Raw genomic sequence first — 16,656 nt, forward strand, 5'->3', positions numbered from 1 at the left:
ACATTAACTCCAGTACAGCTTGATCATGTCAAACTCAAACACACCAGTAACATAATGTCAATATTATGGACCTGTAATGCTCCACTGTTTGTTTAAGACTCTGCATGCCTGCTTCTGATTATGCATCAATTTGCTTTACTAACCCGTCAACACACACACACACACACACACACACACACATAACAGCAATGCATGCAGCTTCTTAATGTGAAGAAACCTGGGAAATTGACTTCCACATCTCCAGTTGAAAAATAAACACCAATGCGACCAGTCGAATGACTACCTGTGAGTGCCAGGAAATTGTCTTGTGCTGCATAAATGTGCCATTAAGATGAATTATATGTTTTTGTATATATGAAGAGTTGGTTCCAAAATGAGATTTTGGACATAACATTTTTCAAAAATCATGTTTTTTTGTTGTGCATTCCAATTAATATCAATCAAACTGCAGTTGGTTTGTTTTGATTTAAGCCATAATAACCAAACAAATACGGCTAACTAACACAATAAAACATGATAACATAATAAAAAACATAATTTTTGAAAATGGAATTCTCATTTTAAAACCGAACTCTTTATTTATACATACGTCCGTTTGACTTTATTGACAATAAACATGTGCTATGAATGCTTCACTAAAAAAGGCACATTTTTCTTCATTTCTATATGCAATAATCACAATTGCCATAAAATAACTTATTTTACCTCAGGCAAAATTCATCTTTTGGAAATGATATTCCGTGAGATTGCCCAAGTCATTCATATGAATATTCAGTAGCCTGCCATATTATACACTGTAAACAACGAAACGTGCGTGTTGTTACTTTAAATAGATATAACTTTGTCTGACCCTTAAAATTGCTTGTAGCGTAACTTTGCTTTGACCGAAATGCACTCATTCAGTCGTATTAACGCGAACACATGAAGCAGATTTCAGTTAACCTGACAAAACACTTCAACCGCATCATGGTGTTACTGTATCAACCTTTGGCTGAAAGACAAACTGTTTCGAGCAACAGTCGCGAGGAAAAGTACCGTTTCGGAGATAGTTTGGTCACCTCAATGCGCAGAGAAATCGTCGAAGACGACGAAGTTGTCGAGCCATTAAAGTGGTTAAAAGTTCACATAACAGTTTATGAACGATTCATGAATCATTTTATGAATTATTAAGTGCTGTTTCTCAAACTCCGCTCAGAGGGCGCAGGTGCTCGAGCGCGCGCGTAACGGAGCGTCTGACTAACAGGAAAAGTCAAAGGCACAACTTTCATTAATCAATCATTTCAACTCTCATTAATCAATAACCTACACGAAACGCTTCAACACTTACACGAGGAGCGTTCACCACGAGCTGTGTCCAGCCGACTGCTCATCCTGACCGGTAAATCCAAGGGCTCCTGCAGTGCGCGTAATCCAGCGTTCAGAAACAGCGACCAATATGATGGTTTATAAAGGAAACGCGTGGAGGATCGATAGTTTGAGTCTCTTCGTCCTGCGCGCGCCGTTTCCCGCGGCTGAGTGCAGAGCTCGTGCGGGATCAGATGCGTTACCGAGAGTCCGGCGTGACGTCACGGCAGGGTCACATCAGAGCCCGCGGGCGGCGTGTTTACTAAAGCAGATCAATATCTGTTAAAATGTGATTAAGACCTCACGCATTAGTGACACTGTCTGTTCTCAAGAGAAAAACATGAACAGCTCCTCATACATACACAAGTGTTATTTTGTATCTTGACAATAAAAAAGTAAGGCAATATTCATTCAAAGAAATAACGCTTAAACACTTTTAAAAAATAACACTTTTCACATGTAAATATTTACCAAAGATCTTTTTGGTGTTTGAATAAAAAAGGTCGTGGTCATTCCACTTATGAACCTTTTTTTTGTATTTTGAGAACATTCCTTCACATTGCACACTAACTCCTACAAAAAAATGTAATTGTAAACAAAGGGGAAAATGTAAAAAAAGAGAATAATTTTATACTAAATAATATAAAAAAGGTTAAATCTGATTGCTCTGTGTCATAATAGATTTGATCATATATGACACTCTTATCTTTAAAACAATAAAGAGAGAGAGAGTTGTTTTGAAGCTGATTATAAAATCATTCAGCACTGAAGGGGAACCTGGCCAACAGGTATTGAATATCACTCAGAATACAGCAGTAGCTGGAAATACAATACTGTATAGCCACATTTAGTAAACACACACACACACACGAGAGAGAGAGAGAGAGAGAGAGAGATAAAGGGCAGATAGTGAGCGGTGTGTAAATACGTCCTTTAAAGTGTCCTAGTTTTTACAGATGATTCTGCATGAATAAACCATCATTAAGACGAGCGGTACATCATCTCATGCAAATCAAAGTGATCTTTGACCTAAAGTTGTTATTCATGTTTGTAAACAGCTTTAGTCACAGGCTCGACATAAAACAGTATCTGTACACGCTGTCTATATTGTTTTAAACGCTGAATAACAGTCAACATTATGTTTACTTCCAAACTAATGTTTAGAAGGGTAATATTGTATCCGCATGGCCTCACTTTGCGTTTTAGAAGAAATCGTGACAATGTCTCAAACTATGCTCACATTAGACAAGACACCACCGAAAAATTCTGCCAGATGCAAAACATCTGCAATGCAATTTTTAATTTCTGCACTCCGGCCGCATAACAACAACTGACTCATCTGTCTGTTTTCCCGTCTCTAGGTACAAACGTCAGTATGTGCTTCTATGCATCTGATATAAATTCACAGCACACGTGTATTTCAGTCACGCGCTCCGGCTCTCTACTGAATGCTTGGAGATCTTTTAAGATCTGAGACTCCTGGCAGTCCACCTCCATGCATCTGTAAGGCGCACGGAGAGATACGATCGCGTTTGATTTCCAGATAGAATGACAGTAAGGTCAGTTTGATCCAGTGCGTGTTTTGTGCTGATTCAGTGAACATTACCATCAGCTGCCATCCACAGTGAAGAATGTGCGTTTGTGTGCAGACTCATGACTAATATGCTGAACGTATGGAAAAGAGGAGAGGCAGAAAACAAGAGCACTCGTTGTGAAGTTTGTTCTTTTATTATCCAGTTTGTCTCCATTAAAACATCTCACAGACAGATCTGATTTAACCGCGCACTCGATAACGGCAGCGCTGTAATATATAATCCTACCTGAGGTTCTCTCAAAGCTCTTATGAAAAATTAGTCATCTATTCTTTTCTCAAGAGACACCATCATCGCTGCTGTGTAGTGGTGTGCACTATTGGCTTGCTTGGCAGTGTTATTTGCAGGAACCTTAGATTAAAACCTTCATCCTCAGGGAAACAATAATACTCATAATTACTGGTCCAGTTCCTCCGTCTCCCGCATGCCTGTAATTCCTGGAGAAAGCATACACCCCCTGAAAGTATGCAAATGACCATATTTAATTCTGTTCTGCAATTTTTTTCATCAGTATCAGCGCTGATATTATAATATGAAACCTCCAAAAAAATCCATATACTGCAGTGGTTGTTCACAATTAGTCATCGAAACGCTTTCATTCAGTGGTGCACTAAAGTCTGAAAAGATCAAGTGTAGTATGCGCAGTTAAAGAGCATCACATCTTGTGCTTTGAAGAGTTACTTGAGACACTGTGCTCACGCTGTAAAGAGGACTGAAGAGACTGAACATCATTTGAAACATCCAAACACATTGTACATCTATATGCTTGTAATGGTTTTCTGTTAAAAACCTTTAAAGGGAGAGGGAGAGAGAGAGAGAGAGAGAGAGAGAGAGAGAGAGAGAGAGAGAGAGATGTTCGTGTTATAGATAGATGGGACTATACCTGATATAATGAAAGGTTTTGACCCTCGAGGAAAGGCTTTGATCCAGCTGTGCGACACGGCTACAACATGTTATGTGGTTCACAATGTCACAAAGGACAGAAAATGCCATGACAGATGAGATCTGTGTATCATATCTGTCCATCTAAAGGCAGTCAGTGGAAGCATTTTTTTGTTTGAATTATTCAAAAAAATGAGAACTGAGCAGCGGTAACATATGACGAATTGTCTCTACGTCTTCAGAACACAAAATCCTCTTCATACTCTTTAAGGGGTTATATGAGAAGAAATCCAGAGAGGTTGTTGAACACTTGAAAGAAAAGAACCTGATGTACTATGTGACTGAAATTTTGAGTTCTCAAAGTTTCAGTATGTTTTCAAAGCCCAAATATTAATATTTCAACAAGACCTACTTAGTGTTCGGAAACTTACCCTGCTTAAAGGGATAGTTCACCCAAAAATGACAATTCTGTTATCATTTACTCACTCTCGAGGTGTTCTTAACTTGTGTGAGTTTCATTGTTATGTTAAACACAAGAGAAGATATTTTGAAGAATGTGGGAAACCAAACAGTTCTGGGGCACCATTGACTATGTAGTAGTTTCTGCTTACTGTTGTAGTCAATAGTGCCCCAGAATGTTTGGTTACAAATATCTCAAATATCTTCTTTTGTGATCAGTAGAACAATGAAATGTAGAGTGAGTGAGTAAACCAAGACAGGTTTTTCATTTTGGGGTGAACTATCCCTTTAAGAAATAGTTAATACTGTACCTTAACACATATGTATATTACTCAAAAGGATAGTTTACCCAAAAATAAACATTCTGTCATCACTTACTCACCCTTGAGTTGGTTCAAATCTGTGTACATTTCTTTGTTCTGATGAACACAAAAGAAGATATTTTGAAGAATGTAGGAAACCAAGTTCATTCTACCATACTACGAAAAATTTAAATAATAGACAATGGTGCCCCAGAACTGTTTGCTTTCCTACATTTTTTCAAAATATCTTTTTTGTGTTCAACAGAAATGTATAAAGCCATTTTTTTCTCCTGTGGTAGTCAATGGTGGCCAAGAACTGTTTGGTTATAAGCATTTTTCCAAAAATATTGTTAATCAAAACAAAGAATTTGATACAGATTTGGAACAACTTGAGGGTGAGCAAGTGACGAGAATATTCATTTTTGGGTGAGCTGTCCCTTTAAGTAATATATGTACATATGTGTTAAAGTACAGTATTAAGTATTTCTTAAAGGGATAGTTCACCTCAAATTGTTCCAAACCTGTATACATTTCATTGTTCTACTGAACACAAAAGAAGATATTTGGAATATTTGTAACCAAACAGTTCTGGGGCACTATTGACTACAACAGTAAGCAAAAATACTACTATGGTAGTCAATGGTGCCCCAAAACTGTTTGGTTTAATGATGACAAAATTTTCATTTTGGGGTAAACTGCTCCTTTAAGCATTGAATGCTTTATTGTGTATATAGTGGCATATAGTGGTATCTATGGCATTTAACAGCATTCTACACACTATGAATGTCAAGCACAACTTTTTGGCAATTATGAAACGACAACTACGTAAAATAAAATCATTGCTAGTTAAATTAAAGCAACATCACAAACATAACACATGCTTAAATGATATGAGTATAACAGTGTAAAATTACTCCGTTAAGTATCAGTGTCTATGTAACTATTTAAATATTAGACATTGAGAATAACCTATGAAAACTGAGAGCTCTTATGTGTGATCGAAACACTTTTATTGTGATCTTGTGACGCGTCATACCTCTAAGGAAATCCAAACCTGTCCACTTAAGTCAAGGAACATGATCGCTATCGATCGCTGTGCTGCTAGTTGTGGGTAATGACTTCTAATAACACACACTGTTAAATGTGTGCCGACGCGTACGTGCGTTTCGATAAGTGTGTGGGATCTAATCACCGTTTGCTATTTTCACGCAAGCTTCCTAATACGCAATAAAAGTAGTCGTGGACTCAACATGAACTACAATACTGACGCAGCACTCGAGCAGAGACGGTTTGGAAACGCTGAACAATACAGTTCAGCGTAAAATAAAACCCGTGAGTCACAATCGTTCAAGGCCAAATCCAAAATGACGACATCAATATGTAAAAAAATTAAAATGCATGTCGTGCTGAGTGGCATTGAAGGTGACTTCCTACGCAAAACAGGACGACAATCCAATTCTCCAGCGTGTTTGTAGGCCGTTTCCGTGGAGATTTATCGCCATTGAAATGCAGGGCTCACAGTGGGAGAGTTTGCATTAGCTACCAGAAAACTGAGAGACCAAATAATGCAACGAATCATCATAACATAAAGCACAATATCACCCTTCCCTAACACTTTACCAGTGCACATCCATCACTCTGACATAGCGTTCACTTCAACAAATCATCATATCACTTCTCAACTTTGATGATCCACCTCTACATCACAGGGTGAACGTCCCAAAAACCTCAAGATGACACTCATTAACTCATTTTTTTATGTTCTAAATTGTTTCAATCAATACAACAAAGGCCAGTGAGATTCGGGGTCAGCTCTGAATTCAGAGTCAAGTGTAGACAGAAAGTCATTACCTCTGTGCTCGTCCGCATCAACGCTTGCCAACGAAGTCTCTGCCAGACCTGCAAGACAGGCTTTATCCATCAAAGCCGAGCGGCACACAGACACGCTTCTCATTGAAGTAATGAAATAACAGGCCTAATTCAAAAGCTGATAATGAAACTTCATTAGTGAAAAATTGAATGACGCTGCTGGATTCTGCAGTCTGGAACAGTTGTGAAGAGGATGGAGGTCCTCCTGGATGAATTAAACTGATAGACTTCTTATACGGATCGTGATCTTGAGAATGCAGAAGCGTTAAAGAGAAGAGGTTAGATGGTGTTTCTGTGGAGCTCATTGAGCTCTGCTCTCAGCGTGGCACGTTGGTCTCCACTGGGTGAATGTGTGTGTAAAGGTCATTGAACACCACTGCTCGGCTTCTCTGATACTGTTTTAATGAAAAAATACTCAATCCTCCTGTTTCTTGCTTTGTGCACGCTAACTATCGACCCCCCCCCTCCAAAAAACAAGATTAGATGTGACCGTGCTTTTCTTACTCATTACGTACTGTGGCACTTCATACTGCTTTGATGCGCTCTATAATTTTCAGTCACATAAATCTAGAAACACATTCTGAGTTATAAAAGGAAAGTCTAAGCTGATATAATAATAGTTTCTATTTGAAACATCTGCTGAGAGAAAATCTTTCAATGTTATCTGGACTGAAAAAAAAAGATGCATATTTATATGACAACATAGAATATTTATTTGATAACTGAGACATCAATAACAGATAATCAAGTAAAGAATATAACGCATAAATTGTATACAAAATGAATCTGATTTAAATTGTGATCTTGATTTTTGCCTCCCACGATTAAGCATAATCGTCACAATTTAAACGTGTTGCTAGAGTTTAATAGCGGCAGGTTTGAACATGGATTTATTGGCTGTAGAGTGTAATAAATTTGCTTTTAAATTTAAAATAAAAAGTCTAATTGTGGTTATTAATCGTGATTCTGTTAAAACAGAAAAAACAAATACAACTCCCAATCAAAATAAAACACATTACATACAGTATGTCCGAAAAAAGGTTTAACCTTGACCCTGTCCTGTATACCCTCTAAGCCTTAACCAAACAAGATACTACAGGCCTCATGAGATGAAAGATTTTCAGTTAGCAAGCTCACTGGAGGTCACTGTGCGTTTGTCTAACACCGGATGCTTTTCTCTACTGTTCCAACACTTCTTGGATGAGTTGCTATCTCAGACACAGAAACGCCTTCAGTTGGTTAGAATAACTCACTTTACATAACCTGCATGAAGACCATTATGTAGAGACACTATTTTTAAGTCTTCCAGTGACAGTAAATACCCACAGCAGCAACCTCAAAGAATTTCCACCCTGTTACTCGTCTCCAGAGAAACAACATACAGGGTTCTGTACACTGTAAAACATACAGTATTTTGCTGCCTTAAAGTGACACTTCCCCCAAAAATGAAAATTCTGTCATCGTTTACTCACCTTCGAGTTGTTCCAAATGTGTATAAGTTTCTTTGTTCTGATGAACACAGAGAAAGATATTTGGAAGAATGCTTATAACCAAACAGGTCTCAACACCCATTGACTCCCATAGTAGGAAAAAAACAATGGTCGTCAAAAACGCCCCAGAACTGTGTGCTGTCCTACATTCTTCCAAATGTCTTCGTTTGTGTTCAACCCAACAAAAAATGACAAAGTAATTTTTCCTACTATGGGAGTCAATGGGTGTTGAGATCTGTTTGGAAGTAGAATCACATTTTTAACTATACTATATCATTTGGTTAAAGTCTCTAAAATGCAAAGTAGGTTGAAATGACTTGTAAAGTGAACTTGATTGTACTTAAAAACTTAGGGCAGCAAAAAAATGTTTCACAGTGTACGTGCATACAGTGTTGGGTGTAACTATTTACTAAGTAATTAGTTACTGTAATTTAATTACTTTTCCCTTGAAAAAGTGAAGTAAGGGATTACTCTTATTTTTTTCTGTAATTTAATTACAGTTACTTTTGATGTAATTAAACTAAATACTTGTGTGTGTGCAATAGTGGAATTGACATCAAAATTCAAAGTCTAACTTTAAAATCCATGCTTTAATGTATCATTCTCACATTTGTAATACTTTGGTCAGTTAATAAGAGTTCTTTATGTAGTTTAATATTATTTATTTCAATGAATTAAAAGAGCCCTTTCATGCCTATCCTTGAATCACTTAACTAATCAAGGTTGATATAGGATATAGAAAGTAATTAGTAATACGTAACTAAATACTTTTTGGAGAGAGTAATTTGTACAGTAATCTAATTACACTATTGAATATGTAATTAGTAACTAGTAATTAATTACTTTTTGAGAGTAACTTACCCAACACTGCGTGCATACTACAGAGTGCTAGTTTTCTAATGCCAAATATCAGATTATGAAATCACCTCTTAAAAGTATTACACACAGTATGGCTCGACCACTTGTTTCAATGACGGGGTTGCTTTTTGATTTTTTTTCAAACAAATTCTCTTGAGCTTCAAACATTCGAATGTTTGTCTGCCGCTACGCTAATAATTGAAATGGAATGTTCAGCTTTTAAAAGTCAATTTCCGACCATACGTTCTTCGCTGAATTTATAGGCACTTGCATCAAGAACTTCGTTGAAGTAAGTTTAACCCGCTAGTTGTATCACATAATATCATCTCGTCGAAACTGTGTCGACATTAATACTGCAGACGTGTGGAAAATCAAATGGCATTCTAGCTTGAGTAATAACTACAGTCGTATTTTACATAGGCTTAGAATGATAACAGGCTATATTTCACATCAATGACACGTGTTTGCATTTAAACACAGAAAACAGCAACATGAGGCTATGATTACTACCCATAATTCCCCAGGGCCTTTGCTCATTTAGAGAAATCATGATTGGTGATTTTTGCTCAGACGGCATTCAATTTTGTGCAGTTTTAAGTGCATTTCTGTAGATGATCTCATCATCTCATGTGACTGCAAATGTTAGACAGTTCAGGAAATGAACAACATTATGACAGCAAGTTGACACACGTTGCATTATGGATAATCACTGTCTGATGCTTACAATGTTCAGCGATTAAAAAATTGAGCAAAGATTCAGCGAAAAAACAAAAAGTCTGTTATATCAGGCGTAATATCTATAATACAGCAGCAAATGGATGTATTGATTCGATCATGCAACTGCATTAAAGTTAAAGTTCCTCCTCTTTTTTTCGTTTTCCGTATATAAAACGTGTTCACAATCTTGTCGAAAAGCTTTCTTTGTGATGTAGCGCCCTCTCCTGGTAAGAGAAAGAAAATGACCGTCACTGTACTGAAACACTCCTGTTTCCCACCTCTCACATACAGATTGTAGTGAGTATTTATTTATGTTTACACGCTGTGAATGGATGAACAGAAAGAGTCTTTTTGGCTCATGTGTGTAATCATTTAGCATGTTCATTTCCCGCGTGGGGACCGCTGGCTGGTCTGACACTTGTACACACATGTAAAGCCTTTTATACTGTATATTCCTGTACTGTACAGCGAACACAGAAGTGTCAATAGATTTCGTTATGAAGATGAAGGTTAGGATCGCGGTTTTCCGATAGTGTTACAGCTCGCCATGAGCGTACATTAGCATTTTTGTTGTTGTTGCCTAGCATCTTTTGAGCGTTTGGATCCGGAAACAATACATGACCTACCATATATGGTGGTGCGTGACGTCAGGCTTAACCTGCAATGGGACTAAACCCTGCAATGTGATTGGACGATGAGAAACAGAACGTAGCTTTGTGTAAACCGTTTGATGTTCTGATTTACTGAATAAAATCTATTTTATGCGCCTGTCATTGTGCGTGAAGCACCCACACTGCAAAACATGACTTTCTTACTAAGTCTTTTTTTCTTGTTTTCCAGTAAAAATGTCTAAACATTCTTGAATCAAGAAGCATTTTCTTGATGAGCAAACTGACCTAAGAAAATAAGTCTCGTTTTTAGTTAAAAAAATATGAAATTTCAGTGAATTTGTGCTTAAAACAAGCAAATAAATATGCCAATGGGGTAAGAAAAATCATCTTGAATTGAGTGACTAAGAAAAACCTTAATTCAAGATTATTTTTCTTACCCCATTGGCTTGTTTTAAGCACAACATTTTTTTTAAACTAAAAACAAGACTTATTTTCTTCATCAAGAAACTGCATCTTGATTCAAGAATTTGTAGACATTTTTACTGGAAAACAAGAAAAAAAGACAAAGTAAGAAAGGCATTTTTTTGCAGTGCAAGATGGGTTTACAGTTTAATTCTGACATATTTCTGACATTTTTTATCAGACTGAAACAGAAATGCGTGAAATGAACCTTGCTCTGACGCACATCACTTTCCATGTAACCCTGAAGAACTCGATTAGCTGGTTTGGGTGCACTGGTTGGACGGAATAACAGAAGTGATTAGATCAGACTCGACACTATTAAACAAATCAAATGTGGATTGCCCATATCTTTGACATTTTTGTGAAGAGGACTCCTACAGTGAGATGGTTTCTTCTCATTTGCTGTTTTCACACAAGCCAATGTAAGCTCACGCTGCTTTCCTGTTGTCTTGAAGGAGGTTTTACAAAATTCTCAACGCTCCTCAAATTCTGTTTACGCAGAAGGTATGTGTGTTGTGAAATACACAAGCTTTTTTGACCCTCTTAAAGGCCACGCCTTCTTTTGCGGCTGGTGATTTCAGGGAAACCAAAACTAAGGTTCATTTCTGCACAGTCACTGTGATAGAGTGAGGGACGATGGCTGAGGCGAGGGTCTCCGTTGACGTGGACCAGTTCAAATGTCCAATCTGCCTAGAGCTTCTGACGGACCCTGTGTCTATAAACTGTGGACACAGTTTCTGCAATAGCTGCATCCAGCTCAAATGGAACATAGATGCGAATACAGGAGTTTACAGCTGTCCCTTGTGTAGACAGAGGTTCTCTTCAAGACCGGTGCTGGGACGAAACGTCATGCTGGCTGATATGGTGGAAAGAATGAGGAAGATGAGCCTTCACGCCGCTGAAAGACAACTGGCCGGACCTGACGATGAAGAATGCTACGTCTGCGCTGGGGGAAAATGCAAAGCCATTAAGACCTGCCTGGTGTGTCTCGCGTCCTACTGTGAAATTCACTTAAACCTCCACGATGAGCTGAACCCAGGTAATAAGCACATGGTGATCAATGTCACAGGCAAGCTTCAGGACAAGATCTGCAGGTATCACGACAAACTCAAGGATGTTTATTGCTGCGAGGATCAGAAAAGTGTGTGTGTGGATTGTGTAACAGACCATGGAGGACACCGTGTTATCAAAAATTCTATTGCAAGATATCAACAAGTAATGTATTAGAGATTTCATACATATTTCATATTGATGGAATTCGGTAATACTTGCACCCCAGCATGTACCATTGTTTTTAATGACTGAAAACAAATTTAGCAATAATATTAATGTGCTTTGGAACTTTAGAAGCAGTATGTATCTTACTAATGGTTCTTGTTATAGTTTCAGTTACATCTTACAGCACAAATGAGATTTGAACAGAGGATCAAAGAAACAGAAAACGCGCTAAAGACACTTCAAAAGGCTAAAGAGGAATTCAAGGTATAAGCAATTCGTCCTAAAGAAATCTCTGCCATGCAGCATTTTGAAGTACATTTAACTTGGTCATTTGGACGTGCGAAGTTCGTTTGAACCGTCCCTAGATATTGACCGAGGGAGCAAGTCTACAGTACTTTATATATTCACTTCAGGCAGATCTATAGACCACAATGCAACATGATTCTGATGTTTCAACAGGTGTTGTGATAACATCTCTAAAATGTGTTGTTTTTTTCCATTGCACACATTTTAACGTTTTATTTTTAAGCAACGTGTGTGCGTATACTAAGCATTTCAAATAATGCTGCGAAACCAAATATTGTTATTTCAAGTTAATGCACATATATCGTCGCCTTGGAATTATAAGGTTCCATCTGCATTCTGAACAGTTTAGAGATATTGAGCTTCAAAGATTTTGCATTTCATATAGCAAAATATATATATATATGGGGAACAAATCTCTTTTGAGGTCTCAGAGCTTTCTGACTCCCCCTGAGACAGCAACACAATGTACAATCGAACAACACAGACTCACAGGAATACGTGACATTGTCACAAACTGTTATTTAATTATTCATGGACACAAGTTTTCTCCCTTTTTTCATGTCAGTCGGAAGGACTTTCAATCTGATGTATTTTAATAGGCACAAGACACGGTGTCATTCGGTGTCATTCGTTAGAATTCCTACGCTCCCATTCGTATGTTTTCTTATGATTTGCTCCTGTGACGTTAGGTTTAGGGGCGGGTTTAGGGTAGCCCCTTTTTCGTTGCTTCCTCGTGAAACCAGCGTTTTTAAGGTTTGGGATAAGGGAAGGTGTTGGTTAGCCACCTCCTAACATGTACGACTTTGATATCAGGTTAAATATAAATCTACACACAATGAATTAAAAGTTTGTGCTGACTGACACGAAAAAAGGGTAAAATTCCATGTCCACGAACACGAATCGGTAGATTGCAAATTTCGTGCATATGCCACAAACTGCCACGAGACTGGACTGAATCAAAGCACAGAAAGTTTGACATCTTTCAAATTGAAATTAGTCCATGTGACTCCAGTGGCTCAAGCTTACTTTAATGAAGCAACGAGTCTATTTGTGCGCATTTAAACAAAAGTAGGCTTACAACTTCCTGACTTCCACATCAACGCACTCATTCCTAAATTGTGCACATTGTTGGTTTTAAAATGACATTTCAAAACATTCGTAAGGTTTTAGTTACAGTATGCACTTTGCGTAATGTTTGTACAGAGGTCAACACAGGCTCTGGAGAAAGACAGCGAGAAAACCTTTGAAGATCTGATCAGTCTAATAAGACGACAGCAATGTGTGGTCAGAGACATGATAAAAGTGAGGGAGCAGAAAGAATCACAACAATCGGACAGGATTCAGAAGCAACTTCAGATGGAGCTTGTTAAGCTCAAAAACAGAAAAGATGAACTAAACCAGCTTTCAAGCACAGAGGATGACATTTACTTCCTCCAGGTAACATTCCAAAACCCGTCTTCGATTACATAGTCACCTGTTCAGTTTCTTTAACTTTAAACCTCTACATTAATTGTTTATTGTGTATATATATATATTTTAGAGAATGCCAATTCTCAATGCAGCATCAGAGTTTCAGCCTCCACCAAAAATCACAGTCAACACGTGCATCTTTGACGATTTAAAAAGATCTGTCTCAAACATTAAATCACAAGTTGAGCAGATTTGCAAGTACAAAACAGCCAAAACAGGTAACAGCCTAAAAACGTACTACAGCAGTAACGGATCCAAAATCTCTCTACTTTCATACTGTATATAAAGAGTGTAGCGATCAGCCTTACTGTATGTGTGTGTTTTTTCTGTTTCAATAATAGAAATGCCACTGATCAAGACATCAACTCCAACAATTAGAGAAGATTTTTTAAGATGTAAGTGACTTATATATAAATATAAAATATAAACACAACACACCATCTGCTGTGTTTTACACTAATACAAATAAAATAATTGACATAATAAAGTTTTGTATAGTGTTTTGTCATGTTAACTTATTTGTGGGGAGTAAAATAAAATTGTTAAATCAAGACATACCAACAGAAGCACATTTTTGGCAAAATTGAATTACCATATAGTGGACATACGGCCATAATGCACACAACTGAACTGATGGATGCTCAATGGTCACTGTCCATGCACTGAGGCGTGAGCCGAATGAACTCCCTTGTCTTTAAGTAATACAGGGTATGCTAAAGTGTGATATCGAACAGCCTATATCTCATTATGAACAAGAATCAGAAAACAATTGACAAGAAAACAAGCACAATGGTATCTCAAAAAAGTGCAATACATGATAAACATATTTTTCTTTAACCAGATTTCCAACCACTGACACTGGACTCCAAAACTGCTCATAAGAATCTCATTCTGAGTGAGAATAACACAAAGCTAACATGGATTGATTGTGACAACCCATGTTCATACATTCCAGAGAGATTTACATATTTAGCCCAGGCACTGTGCGTGCAGGGTTTGAGTACATGCGGGTATTGGGAGGTGGAATGGGGGGGTCCACAGGTCTACATAGCAGTCGCATATAAAGGGATTGAAAGGCACGGATGTGGCAGTTGTTTGGGTCTTTGACATAACGAAAAATCTTGGAGCTTGTGCTGTAGCCCTTCCAGGAGATTCGTCTGTCACAATTTTAAAGAAACCGACGTTCTTGAACAAATCTCCACAAGAATTGGAATTTTTCTGGATCACAGAGCAGGAAGTTTGTCCTTCTACAATGTCTCTAACAACACAATGAGCTTGATCCACCAAATCAAGGCCAAGATTACAGAGCCACTGTACCCAGGTTTTTGGGTGTTTGATGGCTCATATGTAAGACTGTGTCAATTTGGTGAGAATGTGGCTCAACCGCACACTGTAAAAGACATTATGGAGCAAAGACAAGAGGAATGCTCAGTGCTTTCTCAATTTTACCTTTGGGGCAAATAATGACGGGACCTTATAACCGCAAGCTTCAGCTTCTCAAGTGTAAACATAAGTAATGTTTTCCAGTTTTGCCTAAACAGTTTTACAGATAGATCGACCAAAAGCACCAGCAAGTGTGTTGAATCTGTGCGGTGTGTGAACCCAGAGGCCCCGATTCCCACGCCGGATCACAACACCCAGAAGGAGCAAGTTGTGGTCCCCATGAGCAGTTTTTTCTGTATATCATTTTATGTTATGGAATATATCCCCACTGGAAGTGGACTTTAAGCTTTGTAACTTTGTAACATTGTATTCTGGGTCAATTAAAATGTGAAACAGCATAAAAGTTGCAGCTGAAAACTATAGTGCTATATTGTTCAGAAGTATAGGTGAGCTCAGGTGATATTTGTCATTTTCAGATCACATTAACGCCGTGTTTTATACTGTGGTGCATTTAATCTAATTTAAATGCGACATGAAATTAATGTTTATTTTCAGAATGATTATTTTTTGTATAATTGGGCATTAATTGTATGATTGAGCTTTACGATGAACTTTATTTTGTCATTATGCACATCTGTTCAGCTCTGTAATTATGTATATGAAAAGTTTTAAAACACATACTTACTGTATCTCAATCTGTGAAAAAATCATATTGATTTTAATTACACAAAAATACCAATGGATGTATATATTTATGTAACACATTAATTAAACGTAATGCATTATGGCAAGATCTCCTGTCATTTACTGACCATATTACATTTTTCTGGCAATGTGAAAATTAGTTAATAATATGAAACATGTCTGCCATTACAAGAGAACATCTGTACGTGTGTATGAGAGATACGTAATGCAAAACATATACAAATTGCCTCAACCTTCAACCATTTTGTGGTATTAGTAGGCTACATTTATTTCCATACATGTTCTTGTTATACAAATTTAGCTTCTGTTCGCATATTTCCATGCAGGCTAAGACTGTTTGAACATAACCCCCCTGCAAACACATCCCTGTATGTGCCAGCGCCCTCTGCTTTTTTAACTTTCATACCGTGTACAGTGTGATGTGTATTAAGCAGCATCTATTTTAGTTGTGTCTAAAATAAATGTACCAATATGGTAATTTCCCAACTTATTCTAAGGTACCAATTAAGTAAAATCAACAAGAAGTTTGTTAATACATGCTTCATTCAAGCAAAACACTCCAATAAGTCCAGTTATTCATGATCAGGCCGCAAATTATTACTACATTAGTGCAAATTAATTCATAAAATGCCCCATCACCTGGTATATTAACAACAACAGTTATTCAGCAGAAATATTACAAACACAGAAAACTGCACTGGAATATGAGGGCAAAATGAAAACATAGCACAAAGTACAGAAGTTTGAATAATCTTTTACACTGCACGAGCTCCGTGTGCTGGAGAACATCAGGGTCATCTCACAAAATTCACATTTTCTTTTTTCTCTCAAACTGCACATTTTTGGTTGTAGAAGTAAAACTCAGATTAATTCTGTCCACTTAAAGGTTCACTGTAACCGTTTACCAAACACCTGTCAATCATATATATATATATATATATAATATTATAAATAGTATATAATGTCAGATACAGATATATTTTAAAAT

General features: G+C 37.4%; 2 protein-coding genes across 3 annotated transcripts in view; one reads left to right on the forward strand and one right to left on the reverse strand.

The window, feature by feature from the left end:
- Nucleotides 1-6,506, reverse strand: part of gcgrb (glucagon receptor b) — a 33,636-nt gene extending 27,130 nt beyond the window's left edge. Inside the window, exon 1 of one of the 2 annotated variants that reach the window (XM_057332011.1) lies at nt 6,431-6,506. The gene's annotated coding sequence lies outside the window, so the exon portion shown is untranslated. Of the gene's footprint in view, nt 1-1,327; nt 1,543-6,430 lie in introns of those variants that run through there. The other variant, XM_057332010.1, reaches the window with a different exon arrangement.
- Nucleotides 6,507-10,789: 4,283 nt separating this feature from the next.
- Nucleotides 10,790-15,750, forward strand: LOC130553201 (tripartite motif-containing protein 16-like). The gene is made up of 6 exons (XM_057332026.1): nt 10,790-11,801; nt 11,970-12,068; nt 13,314-13,547; nt 13,651-13,798; nt 13,922-13,975; nt 14,422-15,750. The coding sequence occupies exons 1-6, from the start codon at nt 11,223-11,225 to the stop codon at nt 14,685-14,687; spliced, it is 1,380 nt and encodes a 459-aa protein (XP_057188009.1). The 5' UTR covers nt 10,790-11,222; the 3' UTR covers nt 14,688-15,750.
- Nucleotides 15,751-16,656: the final 906 nt, after the last annotated feature.

Source organism: Triplophysa rosa, linkage group LG4, assembly GCF_024868665.1.
Source record: "Triplophysa rosa linkage group LG4, Trosa_1v2, whole genome shotgun sequence".
Lineage (NCBI taxonomy): Eukaryota > Metazoa > Chordata > Actinopteri > Cypriniformes > Nemacheilidae > Triplophysa > Triplophysa rosa.

Bases quoted from the DNA above. Each gene is read 5' to 3' on its own strand.
- LOC130553201 (XM_057332026.1), top strand. From the start codon at position 11,223: ATGGCTGAGGCGAGGGTCTCCGTTGACGTGGACCAGTTCAAATGTCCA. The intron at 12,069-13,313 runs GTATAAGCAATT...ATGTTTGTACAG, and splicing joins AGGCTAAAGAGGAATTCAAG to AGGTCAACACAGGCTCTGGA. The intron at 13,799-13,921 runs GTAACAGCCTAA...TTTCAATAATAG, and splicing joins GTACAAAACAGCCAAAACAG to AAATGCCACTGATCAAGACA.